At 38.3% G+C, this 21,659-nt stretch overlaps 1 protein-coding gene across 1 annotated transcript in view; it reads left to right on the top strand.

Annotated features, from left to right (window-relative positions):
* Positions 1-21,156, top strand: part of LOC122560098 (stathmin-3-like) — a 53,090-nt gene extending 31,934 nt beyond the window's left edge. The window contains exons 2-5 of the mRNA XM_043710330.1: positions 11,893-11,988; positions 13,926-14,095; positions 16,111-16,302; positions 19,401-21,156. Of these exons, the coding sequence (XP_043566265.1) occupies positions 11,893-11,988; positions 13,926-14,095; positions 16,111-16,302; positions 19,401-19,460 (518 nt within the window). The 3' untranslated portion in view covers positions 19,461-21,156. The remainder of the gene's footprint in view (positions 1-11,892; positions 11,989-13,925; positions 14,096-16,110; positions 16,303-19,400) is intronic.
* Positions 21,157-21,659: the final 503 nt, after the last annotated feature.

Raw genomic sequence — 21,659 nt, forward strand, 5'->3', positions numbered from 1 at the left:
ATATCAATTACGTCCTTGCCTTGAAGCGTACTATTCCAAGCCACGCATCCTAAGTCATGCCTCACCGCATCATAATTTCTCTGTCCCCAGCTATAACTCTTGCCCTGTAGTGCACACTTATCCCTCTCCATCACTAGAGTAAAAGTCACCGGATTGTGGTCACTGTCCCCAAAGTGCTCACCTACCTCTAATTCTAACACCTGGCTTGGTTCGTTACCCAGAACCAAATCCAGTATGGCCTTACCTCTTGTTGGCCTATCTACATATTGTGTCAGGAAACCCTCTTGCACACATTGGACAAACACTGACCCATCTAACGAACTTGAGCTATAGCTTTCCCAATCAATATCAGGAAAGTTAAAGTCCCCCATAACAACCACCCTATTACTTTCACTCTTCTCTTGAATCATCCTCGCAATCCTTTCTTCTACGTTTCTAGGAATATTAGGAGGCCTGTAAAAAACTCCTAACAGGGTGAGCTCACCTTTCCTATTCCTAACCTCAGCCCAAACTACCTCAGATGGCGAGTCTTCATCCATTGTCCTTTCCAATGTGGAGATTGAGTGATGGAAGATGTTGCACATAATAGTGAAAGTGGCAGCGCATGAGCCTTGGAGAGAGGTGGGTGCAGTAACAGAGATGGAGTTAGTGTGAGATAGCAAAGAGAAGAGTGTGACACATAGTCTGACAAACCAGTAAAGGTCACTGACCTTCTTACAGCACTATTGGCCATTCCTCTGCACTGGATGGAAAATGCCATGGATGATATGTCGGATCAGGCTGCTAGGGTCTGCCAGGGCTTCCGCTATCTAAACCTTGCGAAAGTGGATGCCAGTACTTTGCATCACTCTATCCAGCAGGACCTTGAATTGCTGTTGGAGGATTGAGGTGCCACATTCCCATTCTGTAACAGATTCTGATTCAGTCCAGCAATGTACAGGGCAGCTTTGGAATGCCAGTGCTCATCCAAAGACCTTTAAAGTGTGGTGCAGGTGCCAGGAATACTGGTGCTTTAGCACATATACAGTGAATAGCAGTTTGTTCCATTAGCGCTGCATGGTGAGATGGGGAAAGAAACAGATGTGAGAGAAGCTATAGGGAATGGGAAGGTGCGGTACATCTGGTTAGACATGGCAATAAATTATGCTAGGCCTAGCTGCGAGAACTCATCCAAAAACCTTACACAATTAGCACTTAGCCAAAAAAAAATCTCAACACAACTGGTACTTGGTTAAAAAAAAATCCATCGTTGGTGACCTTCAATGAAGGCAGTAAACAATTTTCTGTTATAAGCTGGGATGCAGTGCTTGAAAGAATTGTGGAAGCAGATTCAATTGTAGTAACAATCAGAAGTGAATTGGATATTGAAAGGGAAACATATGTAAGGGAATGAAGCTTTCACAAAAAGCAGGCACAGACATGATGGGACCAATGACTCCTTGATTCTGTATGTCTGAACAGAATAAGTATCTGAGTTGATCTGTCAGATCTCACTGAACACAGAATAAAATTGCACTTGAATAAAAACAAACATGCAATATGAAATTAAAATATATCATTATACTATTATTTGTGCATCCTTGCAAAAACATTGTGCAACATTTATGATTTACTACAGTAGTGTTTTTACGAATACATACATGAAAATCTACAGCATTGAAGATGTCAAAAAATTGGGTAAATGCTTTGGCAGGCTTTTAGGATATGATTTCAACAATCCTGAGCCATGAATTAGGATTATGTTCGACCATGATGGGTGAAATTCTGTCCAACTTTCTGCACAATACAAGTTTCTGACAATTCTGGTAAGTGAGAGATCATGTGGAATATGGACAAGTATATTCCTATACTCTTAGCTGAGAGGAAGTAATCAAAACAGTTAATGAAGAGCAACATGTTTAATTTATCTTGTCAATAATATAACATGTCTGAAATGGTTAATATGTAATTCTGCTCACAACCATCTGCTCAGGGAAATTAATGACTGACATTAAATGCTGGCCTTGTCATTGTTGCTCACATCTCAAGAATGAATAAAAATAAAACTGCTTATAAAAGATGCCACCTTATTTCATCTCTAGATCTATTCACTTTAAAAATGTTCATGGTTGAGGGTGAACCTCAATTAAATTAGTAGTGGCTCAAAACCATTGTTAAATGGCTTCTCAAAATGATATAGGATCTTTATTTCTCTATAACAATTATACAACTCAGTAATTAAAAACACCACGCAGGGCTCCAGACTGTGAGCTGAAAGATGGGATGAGGTTAGATCATTCTTTTTGGTTGACAGGGGAATGATGGGATGATGGCTTTTCATCCGTGTTATAAAATGTTCTGTTCCTACAATGCTGCTTTATTTAATGTTAAAAAAAGGAGAGGGAGTAGAGTCAGAAGAATCACACATTTCCATCATAATGATATCACAGTTCTAACTTATAAAAAAAAGATAATTATAATCAACCTGCTGAGCATTTGCCAAGCTACTAAATGTAAAAATAAATACTGATGTCTGAAAATTGTGATGATTTATAATAGGTTATGAAAGGAGAAGTTAAGAGAGACATTTTTTATTCTCTTGTGGGATGTGGGCATCGCTGGCTGGCCAGCATTTATTGCCCATCCAGAGTCGCCCTTGAAAAAGTCGTGGTGAACTACCTTCTTGAACATTGCAGTCCACTTGCTGAAGGTGGACCAACAAAGTTGTTAGGGAGGGAATTCCAGGATTATGACCCAGTGACAGTGTCAGCCCCTTGTTACTCACGTGTTAACCAGCAATTGAAAGCTTGGTAGAGATCTTGTGCATCTATTTGCCTGCCTGTTTAACTGGCAGCTAGGTACCCAATACTCCCACAGAGGGTTTAAAGATAGAACTTGAGCTCCAACACTTGTTGTAGAACCCTAATTGCTAATTCCAAGGAGAAATGGGTGGTAGGTGCATTGCAGAAACCAGCCCCAGAGAGCTCTTCTGGTGAAGAGTAGCATCCCTACATTAGAGCCAGGAGGCCTCGGTTCAAGTCTCACCTGCTCCAGAGGTGTGTCATAATATGACTGAACAGGTTGTTTAAAAATATTTACACCTGAAAAAGTTCCTCAGATGTTGAGAAATTTACACGACAATTGTTAAATGGGCCAAAGGATTCCTCCCTGAAATTATGGAGGGTTTTATGAAAAAAAATTGCAAACAAGACAAGCAGGTGTGCATCTCTGCCCCCATCCCCAACAGTCTTTCTGCTTGCTGCTGACCTATTCACATCCTTTGAGATTTGCTCACTTCCACAACAGCTCTTATCTGTTGACCAGCTGTTAGCAGTTGCCAGTTAAATTTTCCCCTGATAAAATTGGCAAATGGCAGCAGTGCGCAGCACACTAAGGAAATGAGACCAGAACCTGAAAGTAGTATCTAAGCACTCCAGGAACTGCTTGAAAACAATCAGGGCAATCCCAAGGTCCATGATCAAAGTCTTCACGTGTTTGCCATGCCTTTATATTACAGAAAATCATTTATTACAAATGAATGCAAAGGGGAAGGTGATACTGCATTTCAGAAATCAGGACAGGATGTCTACAGGAACATGCTAATACATGTTTTTCATGCCTCAAGGGCATGACAATGTATGCAGTTCCTGTCATACAGAAGAGTGACAATTATTGCACTGCACCATTCGTGCAACCAGCACATCTGTTGAGAAATCACCGCAGACATAATGGCGCCGCTTATGTTTCATGTCGGATTTTGATTGTCACATAGGAATTGCTATCTGCTGCAATAAAAAAGTACAATCCCAGTGGGTGATAAATTTATTAAAGCCTCAGCAGCCATAGGTAATTATGTTAGAATTATTTAGGGTAGAACTTTGGAAATGAACTAATGATAATCAAATCTTGATTTTTTTTTTAAGTCAATACCAAGGTTAACAATATTGTGGAGTAACTTGTCTGGAACAATTTGATTTATCCTAAGGTTGTGAAAAAATGCTGTAGAAATCCGACATGTCTTTCATTTTGATTCCTGAGTATGCTGATTTCTTTTTCATTCGGAATTTTGGTATATTCTTTGAAAAATGTAATTCTGCTGGATCATTTTCTTTCCCCATAACATATACATTTGATTTTGCAGTTTAGATTTTGTAACTTTCCTAATTCCTGCTGTAACTGAATTATAATATTTGCCAGAGCCAGCCATTAAGAAAACATTACTTTTCCTTAAATCATGCTCATCTCACCATGTGTCCAGTTGAAAAAAAAACATTCCTGTATTTTATGGTAAAAATCCACAGCTGAATGACATGTTTTTTCAGCTACAAACCCTATGCACTTTTATCTTACATTTTTTATATGTTCAAGACAATATTAATGATCTCTTGGAGTCAGGCATAAATTATTCAGCATTGATCTTTCAGTTTAATATCTCGCTACATTATCTCCTGCTTCACATGGCAATTCTTTTAATGTGATCCTGACATGTCAACAAAAAGATTTACAAAAGTTTCAGACTTCAGCAATGGAAATTAATATATATGTATTCCTACTAACAGACAGTGCAGTCAACTAGGTATCAAAGACTCAGTTGTGTATTCAAATATTTGTTTAACATGTCAGTTGGTGATACAGCCCAAGTATTACATTTCAGTGCCAACAATTTTCCTTTGTATGTGTATCTCTGCACAAGGCATTGCAGCCCCACTCGACAAATATTATTTTCATGACAATTGAAGATTCAGAACATTTCTTATTATTTGCTCCCCTTTATTATTATTTTTGTATTTTCAATTTTTTTTTCACTTTTTTATTTCTGCTTTATTTTCTTTATGGATTTTTCTTTGGTTTCCCATTTTTATTTTTTTCTCTTCCTTTATATTTATTTCCATTAGGCCATGGTTATTATTGTCTTCCTTCTCAATCAATTCTGTTTAAATTTTTTAATCTTTTCCCTCTTCTTGAACCTACTTGTCCTGCAGAAACTTACGTTGCAATCTCCATGCACCTCTCTAATGTGCTTCATTCAAAAATAAACTTGTGAGAAGCAAATGCAGAAACAGACAAAAAAAAGATGAGTAAGCAGCAGGGAAATAAAATGAGTCAATGTAAAGCTATTGACATTATTTGTGAAGTGGAGACTTCTCTAATTCCAAATTATCACAAGCTCAGTACCATAATTTCTGTTTCCTGAGTACCCCACTGCTCTTAATATGACTATTGGTGCCCCAACCATGATGGCAAAGGTGTGAATTGAGGGAATCTTAGGCATGACGTTTCATTGAATCTCCATTAGAAACTTCGCCAAATCTTTTGGTAAGTTCAGTCCCAAGTGTCATTTTCGGGGAGTATCTTATCCTCGGTGACCTCTAGCCAGTTTTCTCTCACAATTTTACAGTGATCACATGATTAAGCATGCACCATAGTCTGTACTCTTGCACTATTATATGCTTACCAGTGGCAAAAGTGCTTGGTCCATGGTCCAGAGGAATCACCAGCAATAAGGAGGTAAATGACATTCTGTGTTCCACCATTCTTTCTAACTCCACTAATGCACCCACATTCCACCAATGCTCAAAATGGCTAGGGAGCAGCAGGCAAGTTTATTGGAGAAACTCGTGAATCTAGTCGGAAGGTGGATGAGATCAACAATGTCATCTGCACTGTGCTGGCTCTGGCATGACTTAGGGTCTGTATCAGTTCTGTGTGACTCTATGGCTATCTCTATGATTTGGTTAGAGACAAAAAAAAACTGCAGATGCTGAAATCCAAAGTAGACAGGCAGAGGCTAAAAGAACACAACAAACCAGGCAGCATCAGGAGGTGCAGAGGTCGACGTTTCAAGTATAACACTTCTTCAGGACTGGGGTTAGGTGAGGGAGAAGCTGCAGATAAACAGGAGGTAGGGTCAAGGTGGTGAAGTGGAGATAAGTGAAGACAGATGGAGGGTACAACCTGGTTGGTCAATGGGAGGAATGAATCCGGTTGGCAGGGAGCATGGAAGGTAGGGGGAGAGGCTGGGAAGGAAGTCGGGGGATGGGAATAGAGGTTATTTGAAATTGGAAAACTCAATGTTGAGTCCTCCAGGCTGTAGGGTTACCAGGCAGCAGATACAGTGCTGTTCCTCCAAGAGGAGCTATGGTTTGTTTTGGCAAAGGAGGAGGCCAAGGATGATCATGTTGGAAAGAGAGTGGTTTGGGGAATTGAAATGGGTGGTGACTGGGAGGTACAGTCAACTCCTGCAGACCTGGCTGTGATGCTTGGTGAACTGGTCCCTGAGCAGTCTCCCTGATGTAGCGAAGACCACATTGGGAGCAGCTGATGCAGTAAACTAGGTTGGAGGAGAGGCAGCTGAACCACTGTCTCAACTAGAGGGAATGTTTGGGGCCCTAGGTAAAGGTGAGGGGGTAAAGGAACATCTTCCCTTCCCCACTCCTCTCTGCCTTCCACAAAGACCATTCCCTCCAACAGTCCTTGGTTCAAACCAATCCCACCACCCCCTGCAACCAGATACAAGACCTGCCGACATTGGAGGAACAGCTTATTTTCCGCCTGGGCACCCTACAGCCCAGAGGACTCAACATTGAGTTCTCCAATTTCAAATAACCTCCCTCCCCAACCCCGACTCCCTTCCCAGTCCCTCCTCCTCCCTTACACTGCTCCCTGCCACCAGCCGGACTTGTTCCTCCCATTGACCAACGAGGTCATACCCTCTACTTGTCTTCACCTATCCCCATTTCACCACCCTGCCCCTGCCTGCCCCTCTGTGATTAGGTTGGCAGCTGCCTTTAGAGTCAAGTCCATCAGAGGATTTGTTGCCCACTGGAGATGCACACAGACCTTCTTGTATTTAGACATGGACTGTTTCAGTGTCTGAAAAGTTGCAAATGGTGCTGAACATTGTACAATCATCAATGAACAGCCCCACTTCTGACCTTATGATGGGGGGGGTGTCATTGATGAAGCAGTGGAAGATGGTTTCGGACAGTACCCTGAGGAACACCTGCAGTGATGCCCTGGAGCTGAGATGACTGACTTCCAACTAAATTCCTATGTGTCAGGTATGTCTCTAACCATTGGCGAGTTTGCCTCCTGATACCCATTGATTCCAGTTTTGCTGGAGGTCCTTGATGCCACAGTCAGTTGAATGCAGCCTTGACGTCAAGGGCCATCACTCTCACCTCACTGCTGGAATTCAGCCTTTTGTGCAATATTGAACCAAGGCTGTAATGATCTCAGGAGCTGAGTGGCCCTGGCGGAACCCAAATTGGACATCACTGAGCAGGTTTTGCTGAGCCGGTACTGCTTGATAGCACTGTTGATGACACCTTCCATCACTTTACTGATAATCAACAGTAGACAGATGGGGTGGTAATTAGCCAGGTTAGATTTTTCCAGCTTTTTACGTACAGGACATACCTGGCCAATTTTCCACATTGTCTGGTAGATGCCCATGCTGTAACTGTACTGGAACAGTTTGGCTAGGGGAGCAGCAAGTTCTAGAGCATAAGTCTTCAGTACTATTGCTGGACTTTTGTCAGGATCCGTAGCCTTTGCAATATCCCGTGCTTTTAAACATTTCTTGATATCACATGGAGTGAATTGAATTGGCTGAAGATTGGTATCTGTAACGCTGGGAGCACTGGAGGAAGCTGAGATGGATCATACACTCAGCACTTCTGGCTGAAAATTGCTGCAAAAGCTTCAGCCTTATCTTTTGCACTGAAGTACTGGGCTCTTCCGTCATTGAGGATAGAGATATTTGTGAAGTCTCCTCCTCCAGTAGTCATTTGATTGTCCACCACCATTCACAACTGATATGGCAGGACTGCAGAGCTTAGATTTGATCTGTTGGTTGTGGAATCACTTAGTTCTGTCTATCACTTGCTGCTTATGTTGTTTGGCATGCAAGTAGTCCTGTTTAGTGGCTTGCCCAGCTTTACACCTCATTTTCACATATGCCAGGTGGTGTTCCTGGCATGTCCTCCTGCACTCTCTGTTGAACCAGGGTTGATCTCCTGGTTTGAGTGGGGGATATACCAAACCATGAGACTACAGATTGTGCTGGAGTACAATTCTGTTGATGGCCCACAGTGCCTCATAGATGCCCAGTCTTGAGTTGCTACATCTGTTCAAAATCTGTTATATTTAGCACAGTGATAGTACCACACAACACAATGGAGGTTATTCTCAATGTAAAGGCGGAACTTTGTCTCTACAAGGACTGTGCATTGGTCACCCTTATCAATATTGTCATGGACAGATGAATCTGCAGCTGGCAGATTGGTGAGGATGAGGTCAAATATGTTTTTCCATATTGTTGTTTACCTCACCACTTGCTGCTGACGCAGTCTAGCAGCTATGTCCTTTCGGACCTGACCAGCTCTATCTGTATTACTGCTGCCAAGTCAGTCTTGGTGGTGGACAAATGTTTTGAAGCCTTCCATCAGTAAACAGGGGATGCTTGACTTTCCAATTTAGTAATGACAAAATCAGAATTATAATTAGGTTTATTGGCATGTATGCAAGAGCAAGAGCCCCCAACAAAGACTCAGGAGGCAGACAGGATACTGACATGAATGGACTTTTATTAAAGCAAAACTTGGTTAGTGGATCTTCTCTGAATCTGGCTTTGACTTGAAAACACAATCATTTCCTTAATCTTCAGATCAAATCAATAACACACTCTGAATTTACAGGTAAAAAGCAGTATTTTTGTACATTTTGTGTTACTATGATCATACACAATGTGGTTACCCATTCCCTTCTGTGAGACCAATCTTGTCAATGATGGACACTCCGATGGGCAGCCCTAGGTTCTTAGTTTTTTTTAATGATGTTTAACAATTATTGTAATCTCTCGGCCTTGGGATTGTTTGATATTGCATTCCATGTTACTGGCTGTCCTCTTTTCAGTCATGACGCACATTGTTTATCTTGAAGGATTGCTTGAATTCTATTTTTCTCTGTACTTGCTATCTCTTATCCAAGTCCATTACCCCTTTTTATATAAAAAGTTGATTCTGTTATAAAGGCTCGTAATATTAATAATAATTAAAAGTTTGTAATTTTTTCTATTGTTAACTTTTTTAGCTAATCAGGCAAGAAATGCCAGACATCTCTTTCATGCTTTATAATTATGTTGGAATTTATGTCCGTGACTATTTAAAGAATCTTTAACCAGAACTTATTAATCGTGTAAATAGTTTCAAAAAGACAACTAATTTCTACAAGGTAAATTTAGCTGCTGATTTTTATTACTGAACACATCCATAATGAGAGTAGAATTAATTACTTTATAGTTTAGTGATTTTTCACAGTATTTGAGTTATAATTCCATTATTAGTTCTATGTTTTGTTCCAAATCTTTGACATGATCATCCTTGAAAACAATCATGAATGAGAATGAAAAAGATAAACAAAAGAAAAAGGAATGGATAGAGTGGACAAGTTCCTGCTGCCATTTTGAAATTGGAACAGACTGACTGTCTTTAAAGCTAAGTTGATAGTCACTGTCAGTGACCATCCTCCCATGGTCTCCCATTCTCTAACATCTCTCACCCTTATACGTTGTGTTGCCTCCTTCACAATTATTATGCCCTCTGTATCCCAGAGTGCTACCTCCAATCTCCACAAATGACTGTCCCAATGCACCTACCACAGCAGTGGCCCCAATAAACCACCCCTCTCTATGACTTTCATTGAGCAGAGCCCAGGACTGACTCTAGCTCAACCTGTGGACTAACTGGAAATGATAGCCCTGGCTGATGACTGATCTGATCCCTGAATGATCTCTGTAGTTCTCTGACTGACCCATGCTAGTCTCAGACTGGTTGTATTGGGCTGTAGGGCTGTGTGTGACCACTCCCTGGACTGAAATGATGCAGATCTGCTGACCTTAAATGCCAACTAACCATGCTATTGACATAGTGTACTGAGACTGATAACAATCCCCATTGACTTGGCTGAGACGACTCCCCTTTGAGACATGGTCATTCAGTTGATGCATTTTCAATGTGTTTGTTATATACACTGTTAGTGCAAACAGAAGCTAGGACATTGGTATCGCACAATCCCGCACAGCAAAATATTCACCCCAAGACTGCTCATTACTGGCATTCATGACAATGTGCCTGGCTTTGTGTCTGCACTAAGCGGCACAGTATACAGAAGTAGAATGAGTCTATATATTCTGATGGAAGTAGCAAAGTGCAAAAGGGCAAGACAAGGTAGAGATGATATAAGCATCCGATTAGGCACAAAGTGAATGAGTGCTAAAAATGCAAGCTGAGAATGTTGGGTTGCAACCTGTTCCCATGCATGAAATGAATTCCTGCCCCTGCACATAATGCAGCATGGCAGCAGCATTGCAATGTAAGCTGGCAGGGAGCTCCAGAGTGAAGCACTGAAGGGGGTCTAAGACGTTTCATGCTGATGTGTTTAGGCAGGGGTTTTGCCAATGACAACCTCCATTGACATGATGGCGAGGGCAGACAGACCCTGCCCTTGAAGTCTGCCATGAGATATTTACATCTGAAAGAAGTGAAACTATCATGGTCATTCTAACAGATGAGAAACTTAACAAACAATCCAGGTCTTTTTCAATATATAATTTCAGTTACATCACACTGTAAACTTTTGCTATAAATTCTGAGTCTTACGATCTTATACTCCACAATCACCTGATGAAAATACCTTACCAAAAGCTAGTGCTTCCACATAAATCTGTTGGACTATAACCTAGTGTTGTATGATTTTTTAACTTTGCACACCCCAGTCCAACACCGACACCTCCAAATCATGAGGTGTTGGGAACAACTAGCCAAGGTGGAGGCCCAGAGGAGTAAGTGGCAAGCTGCAGCCACCAGATTATTATTTGGACTGCAAGGGAAAATAGCAATCTGCATAGAAATGAAGTGAGATTAAGTAATTATAAGATGTTAATGTATGCAACTCAATACCAGGATTTTTAACTAGCTGTTGAAAGCTTTTATAGAAAATCATACTTATTTTCCTCAACACTGAGAAATGTTTAAAATCTTCAAACCGAACAATCACAATCAATACTTGTTCATTCTCTTCATAAGTTTGTTAAGTTGCCAAATGGGATTTGCTTTGGAAAAATCCATGCATGGTGCTCTTTTTAAATCCATCTCTTTTATGATTAACATTTTGTACCTAAAACTGACAAAATATATTTCCAAAGACCAACGGCAACAGATTCTCATCCAGTTTTAAATGTAAGTGATAGGATATTTTGTAAAGCTCCTTATGAGTTTTCTTTTCAGTTCTGGATTACCATATGAGGGAGAAGCAAATATAAAATTCCCATAGTTTTACCAGATTATAGAGACACCCATTAGAGACAGAAGACTGGTTGTGAGTTAATCTGAGGGTCATCATGAGAAGGAGATTCCTTCAGGATAACCTCAACCAGTGTGGAAATTGAACCCATGCTTTTGGTGTCACTCTTCATTGAAAACCAGCCATTCAGCTAACTATGCTAACATACACCAAGAAGCAAAAATAAGGTTATACTGTTTGAAATAAATGAGGAAGACTTGGATAGTCGCTCAAGTGGTGCATAAATGTTGGCATGGACTAATTGAAATGAATAACTCGTTGCTTTTTTGTATTTCCTGTGTAAAGTAAAATCTAATTTTTACATCTGCCGTACTTCCTGAAAAGAATCACCAATGCTATGTTCTTTCCAGGCCTGAGAAAATGACACCCTGAGTTTGTCAATACAACATAAGTGTCAAAAATTTACCACACAAAATTTTTGGGTTTTCATTTAAATCTTGGATCTTATGTAATGGACAGTCGTTTATAGGAAATCCAAGTGGAATAAGTTTGCTGAAAAAAGAATGAAAATACAAATCTTGATCACAATTATCTTTTCTATTTTTAAAGCCTACAAGGAGAAAATGAAGGAGCTATCAATGCTCTCGCTAATCTGCTCTTGTTTCTACTCTCAACCACATCCCAACACAATTAGCAAATTTGGTGGTGAGTGATGTCTTTATGTAATCTATAGATTATTCTGTTAATATGTTCAAATTGCATAACTATACTGTAAAAACTGTATTTGCCCAGCAACATAATTTGGTAGTAATAGTTATTGTTTTATTCATGTATTTGTAAAACCAGTTTTAATATCTGTACAATTATTTATTTCATATAAATATATGACAACAAATGTGGCATAATTCTGAAATACTGATTTATTGATAAAACTATGTGGTAAAATGTTACAACAAAAAGCTAATTATTAAATGCAATGCTATGTATCATTTAAGGTCCAGAATCAAAAATGAATAATCAAATTACAGGACATCAAACAATCAACCTTCATAGACCATTGCCCCTTAAATCTGACAATATTAGGACTGTGATGATTAGATCACGAAATTAATCATATTGACATTTCTGATACAATTAGCACCAAAACCTAGCAAACACATTTAATCCAAATGAAATTCTGTGACATTACAATTCTCTATGCATTCCTTGTACCCTTCTAAGGCAACATTTCGGTGCATACTTAACACTTTAAATCATTAATAATTCACAATTATTGGGTACTTACCCTTTACTTTCCTCGCTATATATATGGAATTTAATGTGGGATGGGCCGATTTTCAGCAATAAAATGTGGTTGTTCTGCCAAAGACCTGATCTGCAGGAGCCCTGAGGGAATAAAGTTAAAGGATTCATCATGCAGTTGCTTGGAACTGTGAAATCACAAGGTTAAAGGAGACTGTGGTCTATTTGCTGCTTACAAAAAATAATAAGTGACTTTGGAAAGCAATGCCCAGCAAAGTCTTTAGAGAAATAAAGGTGGAGTTTTGTTGCTTCAATTGTTGAACAAACAGGTATGGAAATTCATAATGGATCCATGCTGCTGTGACCTAGCAACAGCCTCTCGACTGAGGTATGGATAATATTTCAGTTCAAGCCTATAAGCTATGGGCAATTGCTGGAGAGGTCTGCAGGGAGACAGTACTGTATCTCTATTTCTCAGTCAGTAAGAAACAGAGCTTGGGGCTGAAAGCAGCACTGTCTAGATCTCTTTCAGTGAAGTAATTTGACAAAAAACACGATTCTGTTTCAAATATCAGGACTCCAAACTTAGCTGAATCTGAAATCTAGACTGGAGGTTTCCCATTATTCTGTGATAGTCAGCAATCAGATTTCATCAAAAAAAATTCAAAGGATCAGTAAGAAGTCAACACAAATTTAGTCTTCTGAATTTGTCCCTTGACCTAAAGGGATGTTCTGTTTTTTTCCCTTTCTATCAATGTAAATTGCTATTGCTGCTCTGGGTTCTCACAACTTCTCATTTCTCAGCAACACTAACTGATAATACTGTTAGGCATAAGTTCCTTACTCAGCAAAGCCAGAACTATTGACGTTGCAGTGTACCGTACAATGAGAAGGGGTCGATCACTGAACCCCATTCCAGAGAAAGCATAAAAACCAGGAATGAGCACTTGCCATTGCCTCCAGAAAGTATGATGTTGTCATAATTTTATTTTGTTGTTCCATAAAATATGTGGTTGAGTCAGTCACCAAAGGAACCTCCTGCTCAGCTGCTGTAACTTCAATGGAAAAGCTGCTACAGTTCCAAACTGCACAGATTATAATTTCACAGAGTTTTCTGGAGCCTTCCACAACAAGCATTGTGTGCAATCAGAAGAAACCCCATGATAATTCATTCCCACTGTACACACTTCTTTGTTAGATAGAAATATAAAAGAACAAATCAAAGGAAACATTTGAAAGTAGTTGTTTTAAAATTAACATAATAATGCTGGACTATGCTTTACTCACTATTGTCGAAAGTTTCACAGGTTATTTGAAGAAAGAAGAGATTTGAGTTTATCTTTCATTCCATAGTTCAATTCACTTTCTATCGTCTGTTCAAATATCCCTCCTTTCTTTAGATATGGAAGTGAAACCAATTAATAAGCGTGCATCTGGACAAGCTTTTGAAGTGATCCTGAAGCCCCAGTCCACTGATCTGACACCTGAACAACCTATCTCACCAAAGAAGAAGGAAATCTCTTTGGAGGAACTTCAGCAACAGCTGGATGCTGCTGAGGACAGGAGAAAGGTAAACAGCATACCAGTGTTATGTGTCAAGTGGAGAATTGAACATTCCACACCTACCTCACTGACTCCTAACTCAGTTTTCCATAGGTAACGTTCTTCTAAAGTCTCTATCTTCCCATAGCCTTTTGGATTTGAAGTCAATTTGTCCAATTGAAGTCACAAGTTAGTAAAATAAAAATTATCTTCGCTGTTCATAGAATAATATAGTCCAAGGAAGCCATTATACCCATAATGCCTGTGCTCCCCTGTTCTTTCCCCTTGGACTTTCAAATTTCACTTTTCAAGTAATGCCTAATTCCTTGAAAGTTACTCATGAATCTGCTTCCAATTTCCTTTTATGTAATGCTTTCCAGACAGTAACAACTTGCTGCATAAAGGTTCTTATAACCTTCCCTGTGGTTCTTTTCCCACCTACTTTAAATCTGGGCCCTATCAGTCCTTCTGCTCATGTAAACAGTTTCTGATTAACATTATGTCCAAGACATTGCAAAAGTAGTGACTGAGACACTGTTAGCATTCAACATCATGACTCCACCAAAATGGAAAGCAACTTTAGGAGTCCACACAGAAGAATATAACATGAAACTATAAGAAAAAGGAGCTAGAGTAGTCATGTGGCCCAACAGCCTGAACCACCATTCCACAAGATCATAGCTTATCTTCCATTTGAGCACCTCCCTGCCTTGATCCTATATCCAACAATCCCCTCAGTATCCAAAAATTGTTTGACGTCTGTCTTGAATTTATTCAATGATTAAGTGCGCACAGCATTCTGGTGTGAGAACTCCAGAGATTTATAAATCTTTGAATGAAGATTTTTTTTTCTCATCCTAGTCCTACATGATCAACCCTTTGATCTGGACCTGGAATTTTTTTTTCTCAGCTTCTTAGCCTTCTAAGAATTTTATGTTTCAATTTGATCACTCATTGTTCTAATTTCTAGAGAATATTGATCCAATCAACTGAATCTCTCCCCATAGAACAACATCCTCACTTCAAGAATTTAACGGGCCTTTACTACATTGTCTCTGGAAAAAGTATGTCTTTCCTTAGCTAAGGAAACCAAAACTGAACATAGTACTCAATAGATTATTCATCAATGCTTGGTACATTGTAGTAAGACTGTGTTACTGTACACTCCAGCCCTTTCTAACAAAGGCTAATATACAGCTACTATGTATTGTTGAATGCAGAAGTTCAAAGGTTGTTAGTGATTTTACACTTCTCCAGAATGTGTTCCTAGTTTTCAATCAATTGGAAACCCCTGAGCTGGCAATAATTTCAATTATAAGCTCTTGGCTCCATTAAAAATATCATTGAAAAGATTGTACTTGCTGAATTGTTAAATTTGGATTGTGAATGGTGCATTCGATTCACAATTATTGATAAACAGCTTTACAGGCTCTGAAAGAGCAATTTTATATTTGCTGAATAACAAATATCTTCATTTTGAGAGTAAATTATACATATTTTTTGTTTACGATATTTAATCATCCATTTAAATTCCATTTCTATGCAAAGTAATTTTGTTATCTATAAAAAATCAAAAATTAAAATTGAAACCATTCAGTAGTTGTTACTTCCTGATTCAAAAGCAATGTACTACAGATCTAAATTAAAAGCAGAAACTGCTGGAGAAATTCAGCAGGTCTGTCAGCATCTGAAGAGATAGGAACAGATGCTGAAAGGAGTATTTTTGACGCAAAATGCTAACTCTAGTATAACCCCTGGTTTGATGGTTTATCAGAACGCTTGAATGTAATTGGCTGCTTCCCCTGCTTAATTGTATCACGACTGCATGATGCCTAAAGATGTCCATATCTTGGCACCAGAAATAAACTCCTGGCTGGAAAGAGGGAAACCCATACCATAGAGTTTGCTGGATCTTTTTGTAGTGTTTTCCTCAAGGTCAGCAGTACATGTCTTTGCTGCTGTCTGCAAAATGCAGCACAATTATGCAATCTGTTTCTAAAATCTCAGTCATGTCAGCATAACTGTTATTCTCTGGCTTTACAGTCCCAAGAGATGCAGCTTCTGCAACAACTTGCAGAAAAGCAGCAACACAGGCGTATCGTTCTACACAGGGCAATTGTGGATAACTGTGACTTCAGCAGAACTACTGAAAGGAAGTTAAATCAGAAGATGGAAATTTGTAGTGAAAATCGCAAAGCTCATATAGCTGCCCTTAAAGATCGTCTTCGTGAAAAGGCAAGTATTTCACATCTTTTAAATTCTATTTCATGTTCAAAAATAGTTAACTGTAAATGATTATGTTTTATTCATTTGAATAAAAGCAAATAATTGTCCACTCCCATTGTTATTTATTGGACATTTATCCTGGAAAAAGCTTTCTAGTGTTTTATTGTTTCTGATGGCCTGTCTTAGGTAGATTTTAATTTTACGTTTAATTGGTGAATCTTAACGTATAGACACTGTGGGCGTGCAATTTCATAGATGACTTGCTCTCAAGTTCAGGAAGAGATAAAGCTTCCACACTGCCTTTCACTCTTTCCAACTTACACTTGAATCTCTAGCAATTATTATTAAATTCTTTACCGCTGATAAAGCTGTAGACTTCGAGAGGTAAGCGTGAATGGTGGCATATTAGATTGTTCGTAAATGGAGTAATACATTTTGAAAATTTCATTATGACTATGTCTATTGCACCTTTAATGTCCTATTTACAGAGGAATCTTGATTATCTGGCATTCGATTATCCGAATATCAGATTATCCGGCAAGATCGCAAGGTCCTGATGCTCGGCAAAACTATGTTATCCAGCATTCAATTATCCAGAATTCGACTAACCGAACGAAGTACTGCCCGCCTGTGTCCTTCAGATAATCAAGATTCCTCGTACAATAATTTCTGTGAAAAGTAGTGATTTTAAAAAAAACTTGATTATGCTTTGGAAGATTTACAATAATAACTAAGTTGAAACACATGCAACAGTTCAAAGGCATATAGTTCATATATATTGTTATTAATGTCATGAACCTGGTTGATAAACATTCAACAGTATTTGGATTAGATTAGATTCCTTCCAGTATGGAAACAGGTCCTTCGGCCCAAATAGTCCACACTGACCCTCCAAAGAGTAACCCAGCCAGATGCATTCCCCTACCTTATATTTACCCCTGACTAATGCACCTAACACTGTGGGCAATTTAGCATAGCTAATTCACCTGTCCTGCACATCTTTGGATTATGGGAGGAAACCGGAGCACCCGGTTGAAACCCACGCAGACACAGGGAGAATGTGCAACCTCCACACAGACAGTCACTCGAGGCAAGAATTGAACCTGGGTCCCTGGCGCTGTAAGGCTGCAGTGCTAAACACTGAGCCACTGTGCCACCCCATATGCATTCAGAAATGTTCTATATGAAAAAGTTGTTTTAAAAAAGAACCCCCAAGCAGATATCAGTTAATTTCCTTTGGGCCTTGAAATTGCTGCTGAGCACAAAGTGCAAGTCTCAACCAGAAAGCCCGAGGACATCTCAAAATTGGACCTTAAAATTGGACCTACAATCTTTTATTATTTTGACAAGCTGCTTCCAGAGACTCATTAAGAAAAATCAGCCACTAGTCCAACTGGCCAGGGAGCATAAAGCAGACTGCTCATCTGTAGAAATAAGACACTTGAATAATTACTGAATCCAATATCAGGTCACGCAACTTTCAGGCAAATGTACTCTGGGCATAGGCCCTAGTCCTCAGAATTGACTTTTATAGCACTTATTTTCCAACTGCAAAACTTGTGTGATGGAGGTTCAGTTTCTTATCCATGATCTGCTGATATGTTTCCACTTCAACTGATCACACAAACTTTAGTGGGTTCCAGTTCAGTCAGGAATTCTAGGTGTCGGCAAAATGGATTTTGGCACAATGCCACAACCTCAACCTATGGACAGTGGAGGCACTGATTTTCTTTCTGATACATGGCTAATCAGGAATGTCACCCACTCTTACTGCCTGGCATTAGCGTGTATTGGTGGCAATTGCAGGTTGATAGCCTGCATTATGGGGCACTACCTACTGTGCCATATGACCTCTCAGGTTATTATGTACTTCTGGTAAAAATATGTAAAAATCAACATATTCAGATGAAACTCATAATTTGCAATATTCTTAATGTAATACTTTATTGCTGATATACTTTATACATATATAATTTGTATTTACTTCATTCATTTCAACCTATGGTTGCATTGTATTCGTGACTTATGAGTTGGAAAATCAGGTTGCACTATAAGTACAGTAGATTGAAAAATAAAGAACACCTTGCAAAATACTTGCATGCTGAATGTAGCAACATTGTAACTTTTTAATGGATGTTTCTTCTGCTCGCTACAGTTTATGCTAAAGCATCCATTACCATTAGGTTCTGTGCAACAGTCATGCTGTTCAGTAAAGGAGGACCCATAATTTGTCATAAAGTGGAGCCATGATATCTTTAATGTAAGTTAGGTGTGGTAGCTCTTACTGATTAGGCCCTGCATTTGAAAATGTGCTTTAGTAACATCTAAAATATTATATTTTCTCAAACTGTTCTTTATCTGAATAGTTAATGATAATTAAAATACTTTATATCTGCACTACTTGTATAAAGAAATTATTTCCTTAACAACCCAGTCAGAGAATGTCAGCTTATGTGTAATTCAAATAAATATGTCTGTGTCTTACAAATAATTTTCCAAAGTTTCCCATGAGGGGCCTTCAGACAAATAGTAACCCAGTCCTGCAAACTATATATACGGAGCACTCTGGGTATCCGCTGCAAATATTGACATGTTTCTGACAATATTTATTTTGATGTTCAGAAGAAAATAATGTTTTTCTGAAACTATGATTGCAGCTTTAAAAAAATGCAAATAGACTCATTGCACAACTAGAACAATTAATAAGAAAATAATTGAATACATCAATACATCATAAAAGACCTGTTCTTTGGTGTCTGCACTTAAAATCTAAAAAGGACGGAAATTTAAAACCCTGATGCAACTCTAGGAATCCATAAAGCGAATTTTAAAAACCTACAGGGTAGAACACTTTGTGGGAATTAAATGCTTTATCTCAGGAGATTGAGATGAATGAAGTTAATCTGTATCAATTTTATGAGGTTTTTAGATTGTCAAATAAAATTGAAACTCCATCAACTGCATCATTGAAAAAGATTTCAGATCCATCTCATCCCAGAAGCTTCTGACTGAAACTGGTACAACTTGATGGCAATGAAAGGATTATGTTTTTAAGACTAGCTGTTTGAATGTGTTGTCTTCTATAATTTGTGCATTTTCTCTGTTAGGAAAGGCATGCAGCTGAGGTTCGTAGGAACAAGGTGTTACGAGAGGAACTTTCTGGCTGAACGTCTTTCTATCACATTGTGAAGAACACCCTTGAATGAATCTAATGACAATGTCCTGGCTATCAAGTTACGATTTCTGTTCCTGAATTCAATACTTCTAATAGTTCATGCTTTTTTGCATTCAGATTATTGGTTCTTATTTCATGTGCAATACAGAAAGTTGTAAGTAGGCAAAAATCAGCAAAATATCAATAGTCTAATGATATTTAAAACATTCAGAGTATTAATTGTTATTAACATCATAATCTGCCAATGTATTTTAACATGTGTATATATAGATCCATTATATTAATTAACAGATTCAACCTACAATTAGAAAAGTTTTACCCACAAATTAATTAAAGTTTTTTAATCCAATATGTAATTAGCCATTGGGCCTATATTGGCATTATTATGGGCACTTAAGCATTGTCAACTTTCGAATTGTTATGCCACAGTGTAATCATTGGAGCTCCTTTCTTGGACCTCACATTTAGAGGATAGCAATTCTCCAGCATGCTATGTTGTTGGAATCCTCAGCCATTTGAAGGCAACTGAACATCACTGAAGCAAGTAATGATGCACATTAATAAATTACATAAGTGTGGCCAAATTCATCAAATCAAATAATAAAGTGACTGTTCCTAATCATACTTCTGAACAAGTAACCCAAAGATATATTTTAAATTATACATTTTATTGTTTAAATGTCTTATGTACTTTATAATGGCTATATTTTAAAATTTATTGTTAATGTAATAATTTAACAAATATGTAATTTTAAATGAATGTCAATGTTTATTCTATGGAGGAATCACAGCTTATTAATTAATGTTTGATGCCCATAGGGCCTTACATATTTAGAAAATAAAAATATGTAGGCCTTCAACAGACCTATTTGACAGTTGATCTTGTTGGTTGAAGTTGTTAATAAATGGAGTAAGTTCCACCTATAAATAGAAAACGTCATTGGTAACATTGTATAGTACATATGTCAGATTAAGCAACTCTTTCTATAACTTATGCTCACTAAAGAGGGAGAAACCTTCATGTAAGTAAGCAACATTTTGGTGAAAATAGTCTCCCTGCAACAAGTAAATGGTTAATTGTATGTGTGAGACATTCCTAAATTATCCAGCTGAATTTTTGTCTTATTACTGCTGTAGCTGTGCTGAGTAGAAATGGTTTGCCAAATATTAAGGTGTATAAGTTATGGATTATTGTGGAGTATCTGACTTTGAAAATTTTTTTGTAAATACCTAATTTTCTTTAAACGATTGTATTCGGCAAGCTAGTACATAACCTTTAATATGTAACACTGTACTTTGCTAATATCTACTTTACTTATGTGCCATTTCACCTCGAACTCTGACGGTTTGTATATCTGCCTACTGGAATTGAAACTAGAGTCAGGGTAAGACCGTAAATGGTGCTAGATACTTTAATCTATTAACTGTACTTGAAGGTGGCATGTTTTTAATCACTTGATTAGATCTTGCTAATTATTGGTGTGTTTGTATTTGAATCCTTTGGGCTTTTTGAGAGGAAGTTAACGATTCTCTCCCATCACACAGTAAAAGTCACAGGAAGATGATCACCCTGAAGATTCTTGTCCACCCATTATAGGTTCCATAATGTGCATTTTAATGTCAGGTCAAAATTGTTGTAGTGTGCAAAATGTGGTTACAAATAAATTCCATGATATATACACTTACAATTTATTTCTGCTGTTTCTTTTTCACACTGATAAAAATAAATGTGTATATATATATATATATATATTATACATACACACACATATATATGCTGTCATGGTGTAGAAGTCCATTGGCAACCAAATGAGCTAGGATTAGTGTAAGGATTTTCAGTCAGATGAAACAATGTCACTTTTGGGCACATGTATTAATTCTTAGCTTATTGTTACATGTGGCAAGTTGGAGAATATGGTCACTCCCTCAACAGTTTGAGATTATATAATATTGCTATATCTGTCCCTTCTACTTCTATCTCTCTGTTTTGCTTTCCTCTCTGCTTCTTCTCTTCACTTTGGTTTGCTCTAACTTTCCTCATTCCTCCTCTAACGTTTGTTTTCTTCTTTTGGTTGGAAGTGATGGTTAGTATTATGTAGTGATGTGTGCAAAGGAGCCACTTATGGTTACAGGCTATCTTTGTCATTGGGGATCAGGTAAATGCTTTCCTCTATTTCTATTTCCTTCTTAT

This window comes from Chiloscyllium plagiosum, chromosome 20 (genome assembly GCF_004010195.1).
Source record: "Chiloscyllium plagiosum isolate BGI_BamShark_2017 chromosome 20, ASM401019v2, whole genome shotgun sequence".
Lineage (NCBI taxonomy): Eukaryota > Metazoa > Chordata > Chondrichthyes > Orectolobiformes > Hemiscylliidae > Chiloscyllium > Chiloscyllium plagiosum.